This window comes from Anomaloglossus baeobatrachus, chromosome 5 (assembly GCF_048569485.1).
Source record: "Anomaloglossus baeobatrachus isolate aAnoBae1 chromosome 5, aAnoBae1.hap1, whole genome shotgun sequence".
NCBI classification, from domain to species: Eukaryota; Metazoa; Chordata; class Amphibia; order Anura; family Aromobatidae; genus Anomaloglossus; species Anomaloglossus baeobatrachus.
Window position 1 is genome coordinate 111,419,854 of NC_134357.1, and position 24,382 is coordinate 111,444,235.

Consider the following 24,382-nt stretch of genomic DNA (forward strand, 5'->3'; position numbering starts at 1 on the left):
CAAGGACCAAAAACCCAACTGGCGCACAAAGCCGCGTCCACAAAAGTCAGCAGGAGCTGCTGCCACTAAGGCAGCCTCCTCTTGACTACCTGGCCGCGCCAGCAACGTCCTTAGTCGGTGGCAGGCTCTCCCACTTTGGTGACGTGTGGTTTCAACACGCCTCCGATCAGTGGGTGCGGGATATCATCTCCCACGGCTACAGGATAGACTTCTCTTCCAGCCCGCCAAACAGATTTTTTTCTGTCAACTCCCCCCTGCTCCAAGGCCGCCGCCTTCTCTCAGGCCGTGGCATCCTTGCAAGCCAACGGAGTAATTATACCGGTTCCCGCCCGGGAACGGTTCAGAGGTTTCTACTCAAGTCTCTTCCTAGTCCCCAAAAAGGACGGTTCCTTCCGGCCCATCCTGGATCTCAAGCTTCTTAACAAGCATGTTCAGGTGCGGCATTTTCGCATGGAGTCTCTGCGATCAGTCATTGCCTCAATGACCCAAGGAGATTTCCTGGCATCCATCGACATCAGAGATGCCTATCTACATGTGCCAATTGCAGTTTCACACCTGCGTTAGCTACGTTTTGCAATCAGAGAGGAACATTTCCAATTCGTGGCTCTCCCCTTCGGGTTAGCCACGGCCCCTCGAGTATTCACCAAGGTCATGGCAGCAGTGGTTGCGGTTCTGCACCTCCAGGGGGTGGCAGTGATTCCTTACCTGGACGACCTTCTAGTCAAGGCTTCATCCAGCGCAGACTGTCAGTGGAGTGTCTCGCTCACTCTCGCCACTCTAACCCAATTCGGGTGGCTTGTCAATCTGCCCAAATCCACTCTGACTCCGACCCAGAGTCTCACGTACCTAGGGATGCAGTTCGAGACTCTGCCGGCACTTGTGAAGCTGCCCTTGGTCAAACAGCAGTCCCTCCATCTGGCGGTGCGCTCTCTGCTGAGACCCCGCCGTCATTCCATCAGGCACCTGATGCAGGTGCTGGGTCTGATGGTGGCGTCAATGGAGGCGGTTCCCTTTGCTCAGTTCCATCTGCGTCCTCTACAGCTGGACATTCTCCGCTGTTGGGACAAGCGGACTTCCTCCTTACACAGGCTAGTGGCTCTGTCGCCACAGACCAGGGGCTCCCTTCAGTGGTGGCTTCGGCCCCTCTCTCTAACTCAGGGACGCTCCTTCCTGGCTCCGTCCTGGGTGATCCTCACCACGGATGCCAGTCTATCCGGCTGGGGAGCGGTATGTTTCCACCACCGAGCACAGGGCACTTGGACTCCGTCCGAGTCAGCCCTCTCGATCAATGTGCTGGAAACCAGAGCTGTGCTTCTTGCTCTCCTAGCCTTTCACCACCTTTTGGCGGGCAAGCACATCCGAGTCCAGTCAGACAACGCGACAGCGGTTGCCTACATCAATCACCAAGACGGGACACGCAGCCGCCTCGCAATGTTGGAGGTTCAACGCATCCTTCAATGGACGGAGGACTCCAAGTCCACCATATCCGCAGTCCACATCCCAGGCGTGGAAAACTGGGAAGCAGATTATCTCAGCCGCCAGACAGTGGCGAGTGGTCCCTGCATCCGGCAGTGTTTCACTCAATCTGCCGCAAGTGGGGCACTCCGGAAGTGGATCTGATGGCATCCCGGCACAACAACAAGGTTCCGGTTTACGCGGCTCGCTCCCACGATCCTCAGGCCCTTGCAGCGGACGCTCTGGTTCAAGATTGGTCCCAGTTTCGTCTGTCCTACGTGTTTCACCCTCTAGCTCTCTTGCCCAGAGTTCTGCGCAAGATCAGAATGGAGGGCCGTCGGGTCATCCTCATTGCACCGGACTGGCCCAGGCGAGCTTGGTACCTAGACCTGCTCCATCTGTCCGTAGAGGTGCCGTGGCATCTGCCGGACCGTCCAGACCTTCTCTCACAAGGTCCGTTTTTCCGCCAGAATTCTGCGGCTCTCAGATTGACGGCGTGGCTCTTGAGTCCTGGATCTTGACGGCTTCTGGTATCCCTCCTGAAGTCATCTCCACTATGACTTGGACCCGTAAGTCTTCCTCTGCCAAGATCTATCACAGGACTTGGAAGATTTTCCTGTCCTGGTGTCGCTCTTCCGGCCATGCTCCTTGGCCTTTTTCCTTGCCGACCCTTCTGTCCTTTCTACAGTCCGGTCTGCAGATAGGACTATCCCTCAATTCGCTCAAGGGACAAGTCTCGGCTCTGTCAGTGCTGTTCCAGCGGCGTATCGCCCGGCTGGCTCAGGTGCGCACCTTCATGCAAGGTGCGTCTCACATCATTCTGCCTTACCGGCGGCCCTTGGATCCCTGGGACCTCAATCTGGTCCTCACGGCCTTGCAGAAACCCCCCTTTGAGCCTCTTAGGGAGGTTTCTTTGTCTCGTCTTTCACAGAAAGTGGTCTTTCTAGTGGCCATAACTTCCCTCAGGAGAGTCTCTGATTTGGCTGCGCTCTCTTCGGAGTCACCTTTTTTGGTGTTTCATCAAGACAAGGTGGTTCTCCGTCCGACTCCGGATTTTCTCCCTAAGGTGGTTTCTCCTTTCCACCTTAACCAGGACATTTTCCTGCCTTCCTTTTGTCCGGCTCCTGTTCATCGCTTTGAAAAAGCGTTGCATACTCTGGATCTGGTGCGGGCGCTCCGGATCTATGTGTCTCGCACCGCTGTTCTTAGGCGGTGCACTTCTCTTTTTGTGCTAACCACAGGTCGGCGTAAGGGCCTCTCTGCTTCTAAGCCGACCTTAGCTCGTTGGATTAGGTCGGCCATATCCGATGCCTACCAATGTTCTCAGGTGCCTCCCCCGCCGGGGATTAAGGCGCACTCGACCAGAGCTGTCGGTGCCTCTTCGGCTTTCAGGCACCAGGCTACGGCTCAACAAGTCTGTCAGGCTGCCACTTGGACTAGCCTGCATACCTTTTCAAAGCACTACCAAGTGCATGCTCATGCTTCGGCAGATGCGAGCTTGGGCAGACGCATCCGTTAAGCGGCTGTCGCCCATTTGTGAAGTTAGGCTCTGCCTACTTCTCAGTTTTCTGTTTATTCCCACCCATGAACTGCTTTGAGACATCCCAATGTCTGGGTCTCCCATAGGAACGATAAAGAAAAAGAGAATTTTGTTTACTTACTGTAAATTCTTTTTCTTATAGTTCCGTATTGGGAGACCCAGCACCCTCCCTGTTGCCTATTGGCAGTTCTCGTTCCGCGTGTTATCACCGGCTGTTGTTGTAGACAGAGGCTCCGGTTCTTCCGGTTCTTGCTCTGTCTTTACTTGTGGGTGGCTATCCTCCTTCAGCTTTTGCACTAAACTGGCTAGATCTGGTTAACCAGGGGGTGTATAAGCTCAGAGGGAGGAGCTACACCTTTTAGTGTAGTACTTTGTGTGTCCTCCGGAGGCAGAAGCTATACACCCATGGTCTGGGTCTCCCATGTCGGAACTATAAGAAAAAGAATTTACGGTAAGTAACAAAATTCTCTTTTTTGTTATTAAGTTATATTTCTACTTTAAACGCAAAAATATACCAAACCCCCCCCCCCCAAAATTTATAACAAAAAAAACAAGTAATACTGATAAGTCTAATGACATATTTTTTATTTTAAAATATAAAAATGAGGTATATAATACATACAAAACAGACACAGAAAAGACACAGACGTAGTACCTACATGAGTTGATAATTTTACATAGTTATCTAATCTATTCTAGAGCTTTTGTTAAAGTAGTTTTTGAAACGTCAGAATATAATGCTCGGCATTTGCTTACAACTTGCAGGACTTATTGCTTTTGTTCTTCATCTTTGGTCAGAAGGTCGTTAAAGTCTGTTATTAATTTAACACCACGCTCAGCCATATCATTAACTACTTTTAATGTTTTGACAATTTTCAATCCTGCTTGGAAGTCATTATTAGGCCAGGTGTTTGGATTTTGTCTTAAGAAATCTGTTTTTATATTAAATCGGTCAAGGAATGCAAACGTTTCTTTGGTAAGTAAATTTACCAATCCTCCAACTACCTCTTTTAATTTTTCTTTCCTAACTTTTGGATTTACAACCCTAGCGTGCTCTGATGGTTCATCTGTGCTACTGATGCCATTAGCCATTAACAACTTTTCATCGTCTGTAATGGTGGGATCAAAAAACGATAATCCCACCAACTCTGCATTCAAATACCACAAATGGTTCGAAAATTTGGTCAGGCCTTTTTCTGCAATGTCTTTGTCACATTCTTTATAGTCTAACAGACTATGCAAAATACTTTGGTGCAAGATGAGCTTTTGGAGCATTGAACCAAGCTTTACAATAAATTTTAACTAGGAAAACAGAAATGGCACACACAGAACTTTCTTCTTCTTTAGACATCTTAAATTGACGGCGAAAAATGAACATTTTTAAACAGTAAATAGCCTTTGCCATCCACCTAGCGTGATGAATGGCTCTTGGAGTTCTAAAACCCACAACATTGCCGTCTAGTGATCCAACAAATACGAGAACCAACTGCAACAGCTCCTTGTAGTCATCTCTGGGGTGGCTCTCAGTTAATTTGGTCTCGAATTCAGCAGTAACATTTGCAATTACTTCTGGAGTTAGCTGCTTTTGTATTAGATTGTCACTGATACCTTTGTCGTATTTTCCTTTGTCTATTTTGGGCCACGCAGTGAGGAATCTTCCATCCCTAAAATAGAACCATCCCTAAAATAGAAATTACATGCACCCTGTGTGTAACATATAAATTTTGAAGAACAACATTAGCTTTCTTTTGAGATATTAAGCGTGTTTTTATTATTTACCGTTCTGGAGTTATGGCTCCATATGTCAGCTTTTTGGCCAAAAATTTGGATTTTTTCAAACTTTGAGCAACGAGCGGCACAAGTTAACGTCGTTTGATCGAGCTCAAATTTTGGCTATCTCAATATCTGGAAAGGGAAATCGTTTTGTGGGGTCCAGACGAACAAGATACCGACATTCCCTCCCCCCCCCCCCCCCTCTATGAGATCCGGGCACCCTAGTATACGTACAGGGTGGTTCAAAAGTAGGTGGACAGAAAATATTTATTTGACTCCGTTGCCCTTAGCAACCAATCAGATTTCACCTTTCATTTTCCATAGTCTGTGACGAATGAAAAGTGGAATCTGATTGCTTGCTAATACACACACACATATTCAGTGGAATCTCGGTTAACGTGTAACCCAGTTAGCGAGTATTTTGCTTAATGAGCAAAGCTTGCTGTAAATTTGTAACTCACTTTACGACCAAGCTTTGCCGTACAAGCAAAAAAAAAATACTCACCGCACACGCTTCTGGTTCCGTACATCCACCGCGCTCTGACCAGCTCTTGCAGTCCACACACACACACACACACACACACACACACACACACACGCGCACACGCACAAACACGCACACATTATGCTCACCTTGCCTTCCGTTCCATCGCCGGCCTCCCGGTTCTTGTAGTTCGCCGCTACAGGATGTTTATCGGTAGCCATCGCGACAAGGGAGGCACTTCCGCTATCAGTCGCTACTCAAAGGCAAGCGGCTCCTGCCTTTGATGTCAGTGCTCTGGCAGCAGAAGTTCCGGCATCGGTCGTGATGGTTACCCGATACACATCCTGTAACTGCGAACTGCAAGAACCAGGAGGCCGGTGATGGAACGGAAGGTAAGGTGAGCATAATATGTGTTTGTACGTGTGTGGAATGGCACCATAGGGGATGGCACCAGATGTGATCGGGCCAGTGAAGACCTCGGACGACTCGGTGAAGGCAGGTAAGAGGACGTCAAGGGGAGAGGGGAGGGGGAGAGCAGAGGGGAGGGGAGAGCAGAGGTGGGGCGGGAGAGCAGAGGGGGATACCGGAGAAGCAAGGAAAGAAGGAAGGACGGAAGGAAGCAGAATAGAGATGACAAAGGAGGCAGGTAGATCGCAGGGAGGGCAGATCGGGGCGTGGGGGGGCAGATCGGGGGGGGCACGGGCAGGGGCCATAACGGGAGCGCGCACGGGCTGGAAGAAGAGTGCAATACTCACGTGGAGCAGGCAAGAAGACGGTGACATTAGCGGCGGCAGCGGTGGCGTGGTACCACAAGTACCAGCCACTCCACGCTGCAGACATGTTGGGGGAGGGTCCCCAGACCAGCACAGGCCTGGGGAGGGCGGCCACCTGCAGATCAGACCACCCCACTGCACACTGATTGGAGTGATTGCGCGTCATAGCACGATCGCTCCAATCAGTGCTGCAGGGGCTGGGGGCGGCATGTTTGAGATCCACCTTTGATCTGCTGTAGCTGCTACAATAGATCATAGCAGGATCTCACAGTATCGTACTAATTCGGGCATTATTTTTGCCGAAATCAGTGCGAATGTTGTGGTTGGCGGTTCAGATTCGAACAGCCAATCACAACGATCGTCGATGGGGGGTTGCGATGCTACCCCCCATGGGGTCAAGCAAAGGTCCACTGCTGTAAGAAACAGCAGGGGACATCATTTGAAAGCCGTTGCTATGGCCACGGCAATCAAATGAAGTTTAGGCAGTAAAATTACATTCCTGGTCGTTAAGTCACGTTAAAATAGGACGTAATTTTACTGCCCGCGGTCGTGAAGGGGTTAAAGCCATATGACGAACCCAGCGCCAGTTGTGAAGAACACCTATAGTGTAAGTGGACCTCTTACGATGTACTTGCATGTAGTATTTATTTACATTGTCTGTGTACACTGAGCTTGCATACATATATTGAGGTTTTGCAACTTTCTTGGTGCGGTATTACCATTTATTTGTTATATCATTTATTCGTATTGAGCCTGCATACAGGGTGCAGGGGGTTTTGCCAGCAGTCTTGAATTTCACCTCTATTAAGTGGGTGCTAATGTATTAGTTTATTTTTGTGTAATACAGTCATGTCTGTAAGTGTTTTCACTTGAAATTGTTCCAGAAAATTATTGCAATTACACATGTTTAGTAATACGTATGTTTATTTCTTTTGGGTGTATTGGAACAACACAAAGCTGAGAAAAAATAATTGGACATAGTTTCACATAAAACTCCAAAAATGGGCCAGACAAAATTGTTGCCACCTCCCCAGCTTAATATTTGGTTGTACACCTTTTGGAATAAATAACTGCAATGAATAGATTCCAAAAAAATGAAGTACTTCTCACAGAAAATTATTGCAAGTACACATGTTTTATGTTTCCTTTTGTGCATATTGAAACACAAAAAAAAAGAGAAGAGAAGCAAATTGGACACAATTTTACACAAAATCACATAAATGGCCCAAGTAAAATTGCTGATACCTTTCCAAAATTGTGGGTAAACAACTTTGTTTCAAGTATGATAAGCTCATTCAAACTCCCCCTCTGCAAAGTAACAGGTGTGGGCAATATGAATATCACACCTGAAACCATGTAAAAAAAGGGAGAAGTTGACTCAATCTTTGCACTGTGTGTGCCACACTAAGCATGGAGAACAGAAAGCTGACAAGACAACTGAGGACTTGAGCACAAAAATTGTTAAAAAATATCGACAATCTAAAGGTTACAAGTCCATCTCCAGAGATCTTGGTGTTCCTTTATCCTCAGTGTGCAATATAATCCAGACATTTATAACCCATGGCACTGATGCTAATCTCCCTGGACATGGATGGCAGACAAGAATTAATGAAAGGTTGCAAACAGGCTAGTCCGGATGGTGGATAAGCAGCCCAGATTAAGTTCCAAAGAAATTCAAGCTGTCCTGCAGGCTCATGGGGCATCTGTGTTGGTGCAAACTGTCAACCTTTGAATGAAATGCTATAGCAAAGAGACCCAGGAGGACCCCACTGCTGATAAAGTATTTCAGGCACAAAGAACAATGAGCTTCACATGTTTGGATTAATTATCTTTCTTCAGCCTTTTCTGACTAATTAACACCCTCCCCAAACTTGTGAACAGCACTCATACTTGGTCAACATGGGAAAGACAAAGGAACATTCCAAGGCCATCAGAGACAAGATCGTGGAGGGTCACAAGGCTGGCAAGGGGTGCAAAACCCTTTCCAAGGAGTTGGGCGTACCTGTCTCCACTGTTGGGAGCATCATCCGGAAGTGGAAGGCTTATGGAACTACTGTTAGCCTTCCACGGCCTGGACAGCCTTTGAAAGTTTCCACCCGTGCCGAGGCCAGGCTTGTTCGAAGAGTCAAGGCTAACCCAAGGACAACAAGGAAGGAGCTCCGGGAAGATCTCATGGCAGTGGGGACATTGGTTTCAGTCAATACCATAAGTAACGTACTCCACCGCAATGGTCTCCGTTCCAGACGAGCCCGTAAGGTACCTTTTACTTTCAAAGCGTCATGTCAATGCTCGTCTACAGTTTGCTCATGATCACTTGGAGGACTCTGAGACAGACTGGTTCAAGGTTCTCTGGTCTGATGAGACCAAGATCGCGCTCTTTGGTGCCAACCACACACGTGACGTTTGGAGACTGGATGGCACTGCATACGACCCCAAGAATACCATCCCTACAGTCAAGCATGGTGGTGGCAGAAACATGCTGTGGGGCTGTTTCTCAGCCAAGGGGCCTGGCCATCTGGTCCGCATCCATGGGAAGATGGATAGCACGGCCTACCTGGAGATTTTGGCCAAGAACCTGCGCTCTTCCATCAAGGATCTTAAGATGGGTCGTCATTTCATCTTCCAACAAGACCAGACCCAAAGCACACAGCCAAGAAAACCAAGGCCTGGTTCAAGAGGGAAAAAATCAAGGTGTTGCAGTGGCCTAGTCTGTCTCCTGACCTTAACCCAATTGAAAACTTGTGGAAGGAGCTCAAGATTAAAGTCCACATGAGACACCCAAAGAACCTAGATAACTTGGAGAAGATCTGCATGGAGGAGTGGGCCAAGATAACTCCAGAGACCTGTGCCGGCCTGATCAGGTCTTATAAAAGACAATTATTAGCTGTAATTGCAAACAAGGGTTATTCCACAAAATATTAAACCTAGGGGTTGAATAATAATTGACCCACACCTTTATGTTGAAAATTTATTAAAATTTAACTGAGCAACATAACTTGTTGGTTTGTAAGATTTATGCATCTGTTAATAAATCCTGCTCTTGTTTGAAGTTTGCAGGCTCTAACTCATTTGCATCTTATCAAACCAGCTAAATCTGCAGGGGGTTGAATATGTACACACACACACAGTGCAGTGGAGGTACGGGCTGCTCTGCAGCGGTGCTGGAGCTGGTGGGGGCAGGTGAAGCTGCGGGCGGCAGCGTTAGATCTCCTGCTCCCGCTCATATAATATGCACAGACGCTGTCCATCAGCAGCGTGGAGCTGAAACTGCATCGCGCTGATGGGCTGGGGCAGCAGGGCATATTATATCTGCCTGTGCTTACCTTTGATCGCACATGCACCCCTGTGTTAGATATGGCCTCCATGCTGCTGCCCATAGTAAAATAAACTCTTTACTCACCTCCTCCAGCGTGTCTGCCCGGTCTCCCTCCTGGTGCTGTGATCATGCACGTAAAGATATCTCTCTGCTGTCCCGATCACATGACCGGCACTAAAACCAGGAAGTAGGAAGTGCAGGAGACAGGAGGAGCTCAACCCTGAGGAGAGAGACATGAGACAGGACAGTGCTGCAGAAGGTAAGGAAAGAGTTTATTTTACTAAAAGCAGCAACATGGGGGCGATATCTAACAGAGGGTGATGTGTGCCTGCCACAGAGGGTGATGTGTGCCTGCCACAGAGGGTGATGTGTGCCTGCCACAGAGGGTGATGTGTGCCTGCCACAGAGGGTGATGTGTGCCCCGCCACAGAGGGTGATGTGTGCCCCGCCACAGAGGGTGATGTGTGCCCCGCCACAGAGGGTGATGTGTGCCCCGCCACAGAGGGTGATGTGTGCCCCGCCACAGAGGGTGATGTGTGCCCCGCCACAGAGGGTGATGTGTGCCCCGCCACAGAGGGTGATGTGTGCCCCGCCACAGAGGGTGATGTGTGCCCCGCCACAGAGGGTGATGTGTGGCCCGCCACAGAGGGTGATGTGTGGCCCGCCACAGAGGGTGATGTGTGGCCCGCCACAGAGGGTGATGTGTGGCCCGCCACAGAGGGTGATGTGTGGCCCGCCACAGAGGGTGATGTGTGGCCCGCCACAGAGGGTGATGTGTGGCCCGCCACAGAGGGTGATGTGTGGCCCGCCACAGAGGGTGATGTGTGGCCCGCCACAGAGGGTGATGTGTGGCCCGCCACAGAGGGTGATGTGTGGCCCGCCACAGGGGGTGATGTGTGGCCCGCCACAGGGGGTGATGTGTGGCCCGCCACAGGGGGTGATGTGTGGCCCGCCACAGGGGGTGATGTGTGGCCCGCCACAGGGGGTGATGTGTGGCCCGCCACAGGGGGTGATGTGTGGCCCGCCACAGGGGGTGATGTGTGGCCCGCCACAGGGGGTGATGTGTGGCCCGCCACAGGGGGTGATGTGTGGCCCGCCACAGGGGGCCGGTGTGGCCCGCCACAGGGGGCCGGTGTGGCCCGCCACAGGGGGCCGGTGTGGCCCGCCACAGGGGGCCGGTGTGGCCCGCCACAGGGGGCCGGTGTGGCCCGCCACAGGGGGCCGGTGTGGCCCGCCACAGGGGGCCGGTGTGGCCCTCCACAGGGGGATGTGTTCAATATAAGGTGGCCATATCCAGATTAAGGGGGCTAATTTTAGGATGAGGGGGCTATGAGGGACATATACTCTATATTATGTTAGACAGACACTGGCATTATAAGACTGACCCCATTTATTAAAAAATTCTCTATTCCTTCACCAAATTTAGGGGTGCGTCTTATAAAGCGAAAAATACGGTAATTGCAGTTATAACAGACATTAAGCTGAGGGCGCCAACAATTTTGTCCTGTCTGTTTTTAGCATTTTGTGTGAAATTATGTACAATTTGCCTTTTTTTCTTCTTTTTTTTTTTGTGTTCCAATACACGCAAAGGAAATAAATGTGTATGAAAAAAATGTGCAATTGCAATAATTTTCTGGGAGAAATATTTCATTTTCTGGAACAATTTCTAGTGTACCAACACTTTCGGCCATGACTCTACGTATGGTTTTATTGTCAGGGGTTAACCCTCAACTGGAGAGGTTGGGTTTGTAACACCCCAGGGAAATTTTGTTCAGCTGGCATTCATTGGAAAATGCTGGTATGAATCATCAATGTACAGTGGAACCTTGGTTAACGAGAACAACCCGTTCTGGGAGTGTGCTTGTTAACCAAGTTACTCGTTCAGCAAAGCAAGATTTCCCATAGGAAATCATTGCAATGCAGACAGTTCGTTCCATAACATGTTAAGTGTCCCATCCTGGTCCCCTATTGTGCCAATCCACACACGCACAAACATGCACAAACATGCACAAACGCATATTATGCTCACCTTACCTTCCGTTCTCTCACCGGCCTCCTGGATCTTGCAGTTCGCCGGTTCAGGATGTGTACCGGGTAACAATCGCGACCGATGCCGGAATTTGGGCTGCCAGAGCGCTGACATCAAAGACGGGAACTGCTTGCCTCTGATTGTCCAGCGCGCTGCCTTTGAGTAGAGGCTGACAGTGGAAGTTCCTCCCTCGTTGCGATGGTTACCGATACACATCCTGTAGCGGCGAACTACAAGAACCGGCGATGGAACGGAAGGTAAGTTGAGCATAGAGTGTGTGTGTGTGTGTGTTTTTGTGTGTGCGGACTGCAAGAGCGGGTCAGAGCGCAGTGGAAGTGCGGAACCAGAAGTCTGTGTAATGAGTATTTTGCTCGTACGGCAAAGCTTGCTCGTAAACGGAGTTACAAATTTACAGCAAGATTTGCTCGTTAAGTGAAATACTCGCTAACTGGGTTACTCATTAAGCGAGGTTCCACTGTATTACATTTTCCGAAACTTGTGGGTGTCAAAAATTTGGTATACACATGTGTAATCAATCGCCAATAAGAAACCGATTAAAACAAACGCGATCTTTGCATTTTCTGTAAAAATTTGAGATTTCAAAACACTGGGGTATAGGAAGCCCCACATCACCAGTTGCGTGACAAAAATCCCACCTCACCAGTTGAGGGTTAAGTTGCCAGTGCCCCCTAGTTCCTATCACTGAATACTCAGAACCAAAGAGGAGTCCAATTTATAACATTTTGCATTGACTTCTCTAACAATTCTTTACATACTAGCAGCTATAAGTTCATGGTGTCTTTTGGATGAGCACACTGGGGTCTATGGATCTTTCTATGGATCTTTCCTCTGTGGTGCATCTGTAGATACCTTGTTCTTTTAGTAGCTGAGGTACCGGGTAGAGTCCTGGTATGTCTTATGAAGTGGTTTAATCACCTTTTAACACATCCTCCACAATGCTTATTTCTTGTGTTTGAGGGGTCACCTATAAGATGCACAGCACGTGTCTTTCCGCTTCTGTCTGTCTCCTAAATGCTTCCCTTGCATTAGGTCGGCACCTCTATAGCTGTAGGATCTGTCCCAGTAATTTATCAGTACTCTGCTGTAACACCTTGATGCTACCCGTCGTCCTTCCTATGAAGCTGTACTATGAAGGCACAGGGACGGCGAGCTTTCTCCTCTGCGCGCAGCTTCTTGGCATATTCATCTGGGGTTTCCCATTTGCTCATCCTTGTGACTTCAAGTCAGAATCCCTAGGACGCCAGAGGAATATAGCAGAGCCATTTCTCATGACCTTTCCTTTCAGCTGGATCCCACAAGTCATGGTTATATCCTCTCCATACCCTGCTCTATGCCTGCAGGCCGTACATCTAATGCTGTGAATCTTCCACATCTTGTCATCAGCCGCTGCACAGCGATAACATAAAGGACGCGAGCCATGTACTGTTCTGCTGAGCTTCTCTGCCCTTCACTAGTCCGGGCTATTAAAGTTGTATAATTTTGTGTCGGAGGAGGCCGCATCATCACAACACTGCTCGTCTTGTTCCTCCAGAACAGAATGTACTGTGTTTACATTCATGAGGGAGACGCTGAAGAAGTAACACTAGGAAACTTATCCGAGACCTCTGCTTAATGTTTCATTTATTCTGTCTGATCTCACTGTAATGCTTTGTAGCTAGAATATAGATTCTTACTTCTGTTACGTTACAAGTTATTAATCCGGTACTCCCTTACGCCTTCTTGGAAATAAAAAAAATAATACACGGCAGATCTGTCTGGCAATTAAGATTTCTTCAAGTGGCCCCACCTCGCAGCATGGTCTGCCCGCCCCTCATTGTTTCTGGTGAGAACACATTATAGGTTTTTCTAATTTTAACACTTTGTTGTGTTAATCAGAAGGCTTGTTATATAAATTATATTGTGGTGTACTGTAATTTGTTGACATTTAAAACAAATATCGGGAATTATGCTATAATTTTCTCCAACAGTCGTCATAGTAAGACAAAAATAGAAGAATTTCCGGCACTTCCTAAACTTAAGGTCTGAACTGGTGCAAACTGAACATAATGTATATGATCCAAAATAACAGTTGTACTCCAAGTAAACGGAAGGAGGAAAAAAATTCAAAGGATGTAAATAGTGAACATTAAAACGTGAATATGCATTACTGCCTAGAAAATGTGAACATGTTTTAAAAGATAAGTGTTACTTGCAAATAAAAATGGCCAAATTTACTTCAGCCCAGTTACCACGCCAAGGTGTAAGTTTTTTCTGTCCCCTTTACTTGATTGCAACTGTTATTTTGGATAATATATGTTCAGTTTGCACCAGTTCAGACCTTAAGTTTTAAAGGAAACCTGTCACCAGCAGCCACCACCAGTGGGCTCTTATATACAGCATTCTAACATGCTGTATCTAAGTGCCCAGGTCGCTGTGTAGAACATAAAAAAAACACTTTATAATACTCTGAGTCGCTCCGGTGCAGACTGGTCAAATGGGTGGCGCTGTTCTCCGGGTCCAGCGCCTCCTCTTTCAGCCATCTTGGGCCTCCTTCTGAAGCCGGCGTGCATAACGCGTCCTACATCATGCACACTCGCCGGTATTGAGGTCCTGTGCAAGCACACTACAATACTTTGACCTGCCCTGAGCAGGGCAGATCAAAGTGCGCCTGCGCTGGACCTCAGTGCCCGCGAGTGTGTATGACATAGGACGCGTCAAGCACGCCGACTTAAGAAGGTGAACAAAGATGGCTGAAAGAGGAGGCGCCAGTCCCAGAGAACAGCGCCACACATTTTGACCAGTCTGCACAGGAGCGACCTCCTAGGTGAGTATTATAAAGTGTTTTTTATGTTCTACACAGTGGCCTGGGCTCTTATATACAGCATGTTAGACTGCTGTATATAAGAGCCCAGTGGTGGTGGCCGTAGCTTGTAGGCCCCAAAACTGGTGACAGGTTCCCTTTTTAAGAAGTGCCGGCAACTCTTCTATTTTGTATTGTGGAGTCAAGTCCTTTGTCTATGCACTCCTCCCAGTTACTTGAGGTGTTTTTAGTCTTTTTTTTCCAGGTTCTTATCTAGCCCATATAAGATGTGAGTTCTGACATGAAGAGAGGCATAAAATTAGATTAGGACCCAGTTGAGCGTTACACCTTGGTGTGGTACAGGGTTCAAGTAAATTTGGCCATTTTTTATTTGCAAAGTAACTCATTTTTTTTTTGTTTTAAAAAAAAAAAGTTTTCTAGGCAGTAATGCATATTCACATATCAGGATCGCTGGAGCTCATTGTTGCCTTCTAACCCCATCCAACTTTACATAGTGCTTACATACTGGACAGCAGCGGTCGTCAGCCTCCTAGGCAATGAGCTAAAAAGAAAAGTGTTAATATCTTAAGAACAGCTGAAAATTTTAATAAACAGAAAATTATAAGTAGAAGTGCTGCTTTTTACAAACCATATCGAACTATGAAGGTGGGAATATGATTTAAAATCTGCATCTGGTATCTCCCAGTTTGAGAGGTTTGGCTGGCGCTGTGCTATGTGTACAGCTTTTCAAGTAAATTCCAGTGGCGGGTGCTGTGCCGTACTGCTGTGTATATACCAGCACCTCTCTACATACTATATGAAAACTGGGTATCATCCAGCCATTATAAAGACTAAAATGTTTTATCCGGCTAACCTTATATGCTTTGCTGGGTTTGTGTTTCCCCAGAAAATAAACTAGAATAAAATAAATAAAATAAAATAAAGTAGGAGTATAGAAAACTGATAATCTTCTGTAGTTGTCAGCCTCCACAGTAATGCACATCACACGAGTAGTAGGGTTACGTGGGGGGGCACTGTAATGGTCTGCAATCTAGTGACATGTACAGTCTACTACTGCCTGAATTACTGGTCTCTGCTTCCAGGGTCTACAAATGACGATACAGTGATCGCCCTCCAGTGCCTGGAAATGATGCTCACCAAGCGTAGGAAACAGGTGTCCCAGCAGAGAGCTCTGTCCTTTATAAAAAGACTTTCTATTTTGGCATTGAATGTCCTACCGAATTCATGTATTGGCCTTCTGTCCACCAACCGAGGACTCCTGCAGGTAAGGGGTTCTGGACAGACTACATGTTGTAGGGGTTATAGTGTTTTGGGATTCAGCAGGTACAGTAAATCCTCATGTGACTTGTCCCAACTGACTGCAGGTGTCTGCTTCATTGTATAACAGGAGAACAAACTTTCACTTCATTGGGGGACACTGGAAACCATGGGTGTATGCTGCTGTCACTAGGAGGCTGACACTTGGCAAGAAAAAAAGTTAGCTCTTCTGTAGTAGGATACACCTGGTAACTGGAGTCAAGCTGATCAGGCTTCACTGGGGCCCAGTCGTTCTGTTAGTGTGTGCGGTACTCGTGCCCTTTTCGCACCCATCCACCTCATTGTCCTGTCACAGCTTCCCTCTCTCCAAGCCAATCACTGCACTCAGGAATCCATGTTTCCACGTCCCCTCCTTCCCTTAGGCTGGAAACACATCTATGCGAGTAAAATCGGTCCGAGTTGGCTGAAAAAAACTCGGCTGATTTTAGTTCACGTTAGGTCAGAGTGCAATGCAACTGCACTGCGATCCTGAGATTTTTCTCATGATTGCAGTGTGTGTGCAATGCGTGTGTGATCCGTGTGTGATCCTTTATTTTTCTCAGCAGCTGTCATCTGCCATTCAGCTCTGCTACATGGCCGCTGACAGCAGACAGACAGCCATGTAGCAGAGCTGAATGGCAGATGACAGCAGACACAGACAGAGCCGTGAACTTCACCCGACTTCATTGTCATACCGCGGCTCTGTCTGTGTCGTGTCCTGATTAGCGGTCACCCGTGAAGGACTCACTGGTGACCGCTAATCCCCTGAGTGACTAAATTGAGCAGCGCGATTAGCGCTGCCATCACTCAGGTTACCTGCGGCCAGCTGGATCCTCCCCCGTGACTGCAACTCACCTGTGACTCCATCGCTGTCACTCGGGTGACTTGCTGTCACTATTGGAGGATCCAGCGGTGGCCACGAGTTACCTGACTGACATCAGCTGATCGCGCTTCTCAGCTCAGTTGCTGCGTGGAGCTGACAGGAGCGGCGGTGTCTTCTGAAGCTCCTGTCACCTTCATGTAGCAGAGTTGAGAGCGTCGAGGGACCTCCGTGGATTACGTCGGACATGGATGGGTTTTTCTTTGTCGCTCCTAATTGGGAGACCCAGACAATTGGGTGTATAGCTACTGCCTCCGGAGGCCACACAAAGTATTACACTTAAAAGTGTAAGGCCCCTCCCCTTCTGGCTATACACCCCCCCGTGGGATCACGGGCTCCTCAGTTTTATGCTTTGTGCGAAGGAGGTCAGACATGCACGCATAGCTCCACTGTTTAGTCAGCAGCAGCTGCTGACTATGTCGGATGGAAGAAAAGAGGGCCCATACGGGGGCCCCCAGCATGCTCCCTTCTCACCCCACTTGCGGTCGGCGGTGTTTGTTAAGGTTGAGGTACCCATTGCGGGTACGGAGGCTGGAGCCCACATGCTGATTCCTTCCCCATCCCCATTAGGGCTCTGGGTGAAGTGGGACTTGACCGGTCTCCGGGCACTGAGACCGTGCTCCATCCACAGCCCCTGGAGGATCTGCTGGATACGGAGCGGAGTTTCCTCAGGGACAGGACCCTGCTTCATTAAGGTACTCCGTGTCCCCGTGCTTACCGCACGCACACTGCAGCATTGCTGGGTGTGTTAGTGCGCCGGGGTAAACAGCGCTGCTGCGCTTGTGCCGTTACTCACTACAGCTCTGCTGAGTGAGGAGACTTAGTACGATCGGCCGATCCGGCCGCTGGGGTCAGTGTTTACTGCGTCGCGGCTGGGATTTGTGGTGCGCCGGGGACTTCCCCGCTGGCCGTGCATATATGACGGCCGCGCTAGATTACTACAGTCCCCGGCTTTTGCGGCCTAGTTCGTATCGTTCCCGCCCCCAGACCTGCCAGTCAGGAGGAGGGCGGGACGCTGTACAGACCAGCAGCGCTAAGAGCTGGAGTCTGTTTTACATACTCCAGCCCTCACACTAGGCACAGTGGGACGCAGTTTCCCGCACTTTTGTTTGTGGCACGCCCACGGTCCGCCCCTCTTCACAGGACGCCGGCAGCCATTCCTGCCTGCACGCTGAGCTGCAGAGGGGAGGCTGGGAGACCCAGACAAGGGATTCTACGACCTCACACCCGCTTTTCAGCGGGCGGTAAGCAGCCCTCAAGGGCTCTCCCCCACTTGTGCCATAGTGTACCTTGTATTTTGTGCTGGCAATACTTTACACTGTACGGTCGCTGGTGATTTTCTGCTATATACCCTCCTTAGATTTCTCAAGGAGACAACAGCATGTCGTCCGCAAAAAGCAAAAGTGCCAAGGCACGGACTTTATGTGCTGCCTGTACCGCATGTGGGGCTGCTCTACCGGCAGGTTCCACTGACCCCCATTGTGTGCAGTGCTCGGCCCCTGTGGCAATTGCTCAGCCGGGGCCTCTGCTAGAGGTGACCCAGGGAGAACCACCTGTGAATGCTGTCCAGGTGACAGGGACGGAGTTTGCAGCTTTTGCTGACAGATTGTCTATGACTATGTCTAAAATTCTTGAAACATTGCAGTCTAGACCAGTAACTCAGACCATGGGCACTGTTGGTACATTGCCCCCTGGTCCCCCTCAGCTGGAACACTTCCTAGCTCCGGGGGTGTCACATGCACCCCAGGGTGACGGCTCTGACTCGGACGACAGTCCCAGACGACCTAAGCGGGCTCGCTATGAGCGACCCTCAACTTCATCACACTGGTCAGGGTCCCAGCGGGACGACTCTCTGTGTGATGAGGCGGATGTAACTGATCAGGATTCTGATACTGGGGCCGCTCTCAATCTAGATACCCCGGATGGTGACGCCATAGTGAATGATCTTATAGCGTCCATCAATAAGATGTTAGATATTTCTCCACAAGCTCCTCCTGCGGAGGAGGCAGCTTCACAGCAGGAGAAATTCCATTTCAGGTATCCCAAGCGTAAATTAAGCACTTTTCTGGACCACTCTGACTTTAGAGACGCAATCCAGAAACACCACGCTTATCCAGATAAGCGTTTCTCCAAACGGCTTAAAGATACGCGCTATCCTTTTCCCCCTGACGTGGTCAAGGGCTGGACACAGTGTCCCAAGGTGGACCCTCCAATCTCCAGGCTTGCAGCCAGATCTCTAGTTGCAGTGGAAGATGGGGCGGCACTTAAAGATGCCACTGACAGACAGATGGAGCTCTGGTTAAAATCCATCTATGAAGCTATTGGAGCGTCGTTGGCGCCAGCATTCGCAGCCGTATGGGCACTCCAAGCTATTTCAGCTGGCCTTACACAGGTCGACACGGTCACACGTACATCTGCTCCGCAGGTGGCACCATTGACCTCTCAAATGTCTGCATTCGCGTCTTACGCGATTAATGCTGTCCTAGACTCTACGAGCCGTACGGCGGTGGCGTCAGCCAACTCCGTGGTTTTACGCAGAGCCCTGTGGTTGAGAGAATGGAAGGCAGATTCTTCTTCCAAGAAGTGCTTAACCAGTTTGCCTTTTTCTCGTGACCAATTGTTTGGTGAGCGTTTGGATGAAATCATTAAACACTCCAAGGGTAAGGATTCAGCCTTACCGCAACCCAGACAAAACAAACCCCAACAGAGAAGGGGACAGTCTGGTTTTCGGTCCTTTCGAGGCTCAGGCAGGTCCCAATTCTACTCGTCCAAAAGGACTCAAAAGGATCAGAGGAGCTCAGATTCTTGGCGGACTCAATCACGCCCAAAAAAGCCAGCCGGAAGAACCGTTACCAAGACGGCTTCCTCATGACTTTCAGTCTCCTCTCTCCGCATCCTCGGTCGGTGGCAGGCTCTCCCGCTTTGGCAACATTTGGCTGTCACAGGTCAAAGACCGTTGGGTGAGAGACATTCTGTCTCACGGGTACAGGATAGAGTTCAGCTCTCGTCCTCCAACTCGTTTCTTCAGAACTTCTCCACCGCCCGACCGAGCCGATGCTCTGCTGCAAGCGGTGTCCGCTCTAAAGGCGGAAGGAGTGGTGACTTCCGTTCCTCTTCAGGAACAAGGCCACGGTTTTTACTCCAATTTGTTTGTGGTGCCAAAGAAAGACGGGTCGTTCCGTCCCGTCCTGGATCTAAAGCTGCTCAACAAACACGTAAAAACCAGGAGGTTCCGGATGGAATCTCTCCGCTCCGTTATCGCCTCAATGTCTCAAGGAGATTTCCTAGCATCAATAGACATCAAGGATGCTTATCTCCACGTGCCGATTGCACCAGAGCATCAGCGTTTTCTACGCTTCGTTATAGGAAGCGAACACCTGCAGTTCGTAGCTCTACCTTTCGGGCTGGCGACAGCCCCTCGGGTCTTCACCAAGGTCATGGCAGCAGAAGTAGCAGTCCTGCACTCGCAAGGTCACTCTGTGATCCCGTATTTAGACGATCTACTTATCAAGGCACCCTCTCAAGAGGCATGCCAACACAGCCTGAACGTGGCACTGAAGACTCTCCAGAGTTTCGGGTGGATCATCAACTTTTCGAAGTCAAATCTAACCCCGACCCAATCACTAATATATCTTGGCATGGAGTTTCATACGCTCTCAGCGATAGTGAAACTTCCACTGGACAAACAGTGCTCGCTACAGACAGGGGTGCAATCTCTCCTGCAGGGCCAGTCGCACCCCTTGAGGCGCCTCATGCACTTCCTAGGGAAGATGGTAGCAGCAATGGAAGCAGTTCCTTTTGCGCAGTTTCATCTGCGTCCATTACAATGGGACATTCTCCGCCAATGGGACGGGAAGTCGACGTCCCTCGACAGGGAGGTCTCCCTCTCTCAGGCAGCCAAGGAATCTCTCCGGTGGTGGCTTCTTCCCACCTCATTGTCAAAAGGAAAGTCGTTCCTACCCCCATCCTGGGCGGTGGTCACGACAGATGCGAGTCTATCAGGGTGGGGAGCAGTGTTTCTCCACCACAGGGCTCAAGGTACGTGGACTCGGAAAGAGTCCACCCTTCAGATCAATGTTCTGGAAATCAGAGCAGTCTATCTTGCCCTACAAGCCTTCCAACAGTGGCTGGAAGGCAAGCAGATCCGAATTCAGTCGGACAACTCCACAGCGGTGGCATACATCAACCACCAAGGGGGAACACGCAGTCGGCGAGCCTTCCAGGAAGTCCGGCGGATTCTGACGTGGGTGGAAGACACGGCATCCACCATATCCGCAGTCCACATCCCAGGCGTAGAAAACTGGGAAGCAGACTTTCTCAGTCGCCAGGGCATGGACGCAGGGGAATGGTCCCTTCACCCGGACGTGTTTCAGGAGATCTGTCGCCGCTGGGGGATGCCGGACGTCGACCTGATGGCGTCACGGCACAACAACAAAGTCCCGGTTTTCATGGCACGGTCTCACGATCACCGAGCTCTGGCGGCAGACGCCTTAGTTCAAGATTGGTCGCAGTTCCGGCTACCGTATGTGTTCCCACCTCTGGCATTGTTGCCCAGAGTGCTCCGCAAAATCAGGTCCGACTGCCGCCGCGCCATTCTCGTCGCTCCAGACTGGCCAAGGAGGTCGTGGTACCCGGATCTGTGGCACCTCACGGTAGGCCATCCGTGGGCACTACCAGACCGTCCAGACTTGCTGTCTCAAGGGCCGTTTTTCCATCTGAATTCTGCGGCCCTGAACCTGACTGTGTGGCCATTGAGTCCTGGATCCTAGCGGCCTCAGGTTTATCTCATGAAGTGGTTGCCACCATGAGACAGGCTAGGAAGCCATCCTCCGCCAAGATCTACCACAGGACGTGGAGGATATTCCTATCTTGGTGCTCTGCTCAGGGAGTTTCTCCCTGGCCTTTTGCATTGCCTACTTTTCTTTCCTTCCTGCAGTCTGGGTTGGAAAAAGGTTTGTCGCTTGGCTCCCTTAAAGGTCAAGTCTCCGCGCTATCCGTATTTTTTCAGAAACGCCTGGCGCGACTTCCTCAGGTACGCACGTTCCTGCAAGGGGTTTGTCATATCGTCCCCCCTTACAAGCGGCCGTTGGACCCCTGGGACCTGAACAAGGTTCTAATTGCTCTCCAGAAGCCGCCTTTCGAGCCTATGAAGGAGGTTTCCCTTTCTCGTCTTTCACAGAAAGTGGCCTTTCTAGTGGCGGTCACGTCTCTTCGGAGAGTGTCCGAGCTGGCGGCGTTATCATGCAGATCTCCATTCCTGGTGTTTCACCAGGACAAGGTAGTTCTGCGTCCAATTCCAGAATTTCTTCCCAAGGTGGTATCTTCCTTTCATCTCAATCAAGATATCACTTTACCGTCTTTGTGTCCGCATCCAGTTCACCAATTTGAAAAGGGTTTGCATTTATTGGATCTGGTGAGAGCACTCAGGATCTACATTTCCCGCACGGCGTCTATGCGCCGCTCGGATGCACTCTTTGTCCTTGTCGCTGGTCAGCGTAAAGGGTCGCAAGCTTCCAAATCCACCCTTGCGCGGTGGATCAAGGAACCAATTCTTCACACCTACCGTTCGGCTGGGCTTCCGATTCCATCAGGGCTGAAGGCCCATTCTACCAGAGCCGTGGGTGCGTCCTGGGCATTACGGCACCAGGCTACGGCTCAGGAGGTGTGCCAGGCGGCTACCTGGTCGAGTCTGCACACTTTTACCAAGCATTATCAGGTGCATACCTACGCTTAGGCGGATGCGGCCTAGGTAGACAAGTCCTTCAGGCGGCGGTGGCTCACCTGTAGGAAAGGGCTGTTTGACGGCCCTATCACGAGGTATTCTTTTACCCACCCAGGGACTGCTTTTGGACGTCCCAATTGTCTGGGTCTCCCAATTAGGAGCGACAAAGAAGAAGGGAATTTTGTTTACTTACCGTAAATTCCTTTTCTTCTAGCTCCAATTGGGAGACCCAGCACCCGCCCTGTTTTCTTAGGAAGTTTGTTTTTTTCGGGTGCACATGTTGTTCATGTTGAACAGTTCAGTTCTCCGAGGCTGTTTCTCGGGTTGAATTTGTATTTAAAACAGTTATTGGCTTTCCTCCTTCTTGCTTTTGCACTAAAACTGAGGAGCCCGTGATCCCACGGGGGGGTGTATAGCCAGAAGGGGATGGGCCTTACACTTTTAAGTGTAATACTTTGTGTGGCCTCCGGAGGCAGTAGCTATACACCCAATTGTCTGGGTCTCCCAATTGGAGCTAGAAGAAAAGGAATTTACGGTAAGTAAACAAAATTCCCTTCTTTGCATACTTAAGTGGTGAACGAGGGTCTTTGTTATTGTTTATTATTTCAAATAAAGGATTTTTTCACTGTGTTTATTAACTTTAATTTACAGGTTAATCATTGGGGGTGTCTAATAGACGCCTGCAATGATTAATCTAGGATCTAGTGGCAGCTATGGGCTGCCATTAACTCCTTATTACCCCGATTGCCAACGCACCAGGGCAAATCGGGAAGAGCCGGGTACAGTCCCAGAACTGTCGCATCTAATGTATGCGGCAATTCTGGGCGGCTGCTGACTGATATTGTTAGGCTGGGGGGGCTCCCCATAACTTGGAGCTCCCCATCCTGAGAATACCAGCCTTCAGCCGTATGGCTTTATCTGGCTGGTATTAAAATTGGGGGGACCGCGCGCCGTTTTTTTTAATCATTTATTTATTTTACTGCTCAGCATAGACACTCCCACCGGCTGCTGTGATTGGTTGCAGTGAGACAGCTGTCACTCAGCGTGGGGGCGTGTCTGACTGCAACCAATCATAGGTGCCGGTGGGCGGGTAAAGCAGGGAATACTAGATTGAATAATGAGCGGCCGGCTTTTTCAAAAGAGGAGAAGCCGCCGGAGCAGTGTGAACGTCGTGCAGCGCCGCACTGGTGATTGGGGATCGGTGAGTATAAGAGAGGGGGGCAGAGGGATAGACCGACATGGACAGAGAGTGAGGGACAGAGTGACAGACCGACCGACAGAGAGAGAATAGAGACAGAGAGGGAGATATAATAATAGGAATGCAGCAGCATTCACCCATGGTTTCCTGTGTCCCCCAAAGAGAGATTTTCTGTGGTGTACCCAAAATCTCTTTTGGGGAAAGAAAAATAAAAACAAATTGCATCCTGATAAATACTGAATGTCTCCATCTCATCCACTGTGCAATTTGGTAAACAGGTTTTCTAACTTTTTTTTAATGATCAGCCCAGAGGAAACATTGATTTATAAAGGATCCACCATAAAATATTTGACTTGCACAACACATTTATGGTAAAGGTTCCCTCACTTGGAGCATCTGCAGACACAAATGGCAATGGTAGCCTTGCACCCTGCAGAGTCTGACTCTCACTACTGGTGCGCGCCACCCAGGAGGACATGCGCCACCCAGGAGGACAGTAGAAATATCAAAAAACTGACCCGCACATCCAACAAATGTGAACAGGTGCTAACTGAAAAAACATAGTAACTATAAATGCAAACAGTTGCACACTGAAAAAAGCCAAATATTTACCAGGGAAAATATGGCACTGCATTACTGCAAAAGAGAGATATTTAGTTTATGTATTTGCCAATGCATGTAAGCCCGGAGACCTAAGACCTGGCTGCGTTCATAACCATTGTAGCAGGAGCCTAGCAGCCCATACATGGAGGTTTGTAGTCCAAATAGTGGCATTTTGCCCAGATAAGGATGTTTTTAACCTAGATAGTGGCATTTAAGTTAGGTACCCAGGAGGACATGGCACACCACGGCCTGCTGTTCTGTGAAATGAAATGTGCCTCAGTAGGTTTCCATTTTATGCCGATTTCTTCTGTTTAGGGTAAATGCAAATTTGTATTGAAGAATCCTTAATACGGTACCAACTATTTACATAAGATTTTGGACATTTTACTTGTGCAGCGTGGATTTCACCCTATTCATCCAAAGCCTAAGCTGAAACCCAAAATAAGTCCTGACCACATCCACCTGGTGGCAAATGGATGAGATTTTTACCCA

The 24,382-nt window shown here is 49.3% G+C and overlaps 1 protein-coding gene across 1 annotated transcript in view; it reads left to right on the top strand.

Moving 5' to 3' along the window:
* Window positions 1-24,382, top strand: part of NOC3L (NOC3 like DNA replication regulator) — a 196,118-nt gene that overhangs the window by 150,060 nt on the left and 21,676 nt on the right. The window contains exon 17 of the mRNA XM_075348773.1: window positions 15,274-15,455. Within this exon, the coding sequence (XP_075204888.1) occupies window positions 15,274-15,455 (182 nt within the window). The remainder of the gene's footprint in view (window positions 1-15,273; window positions 15,456-24,382) is intronic.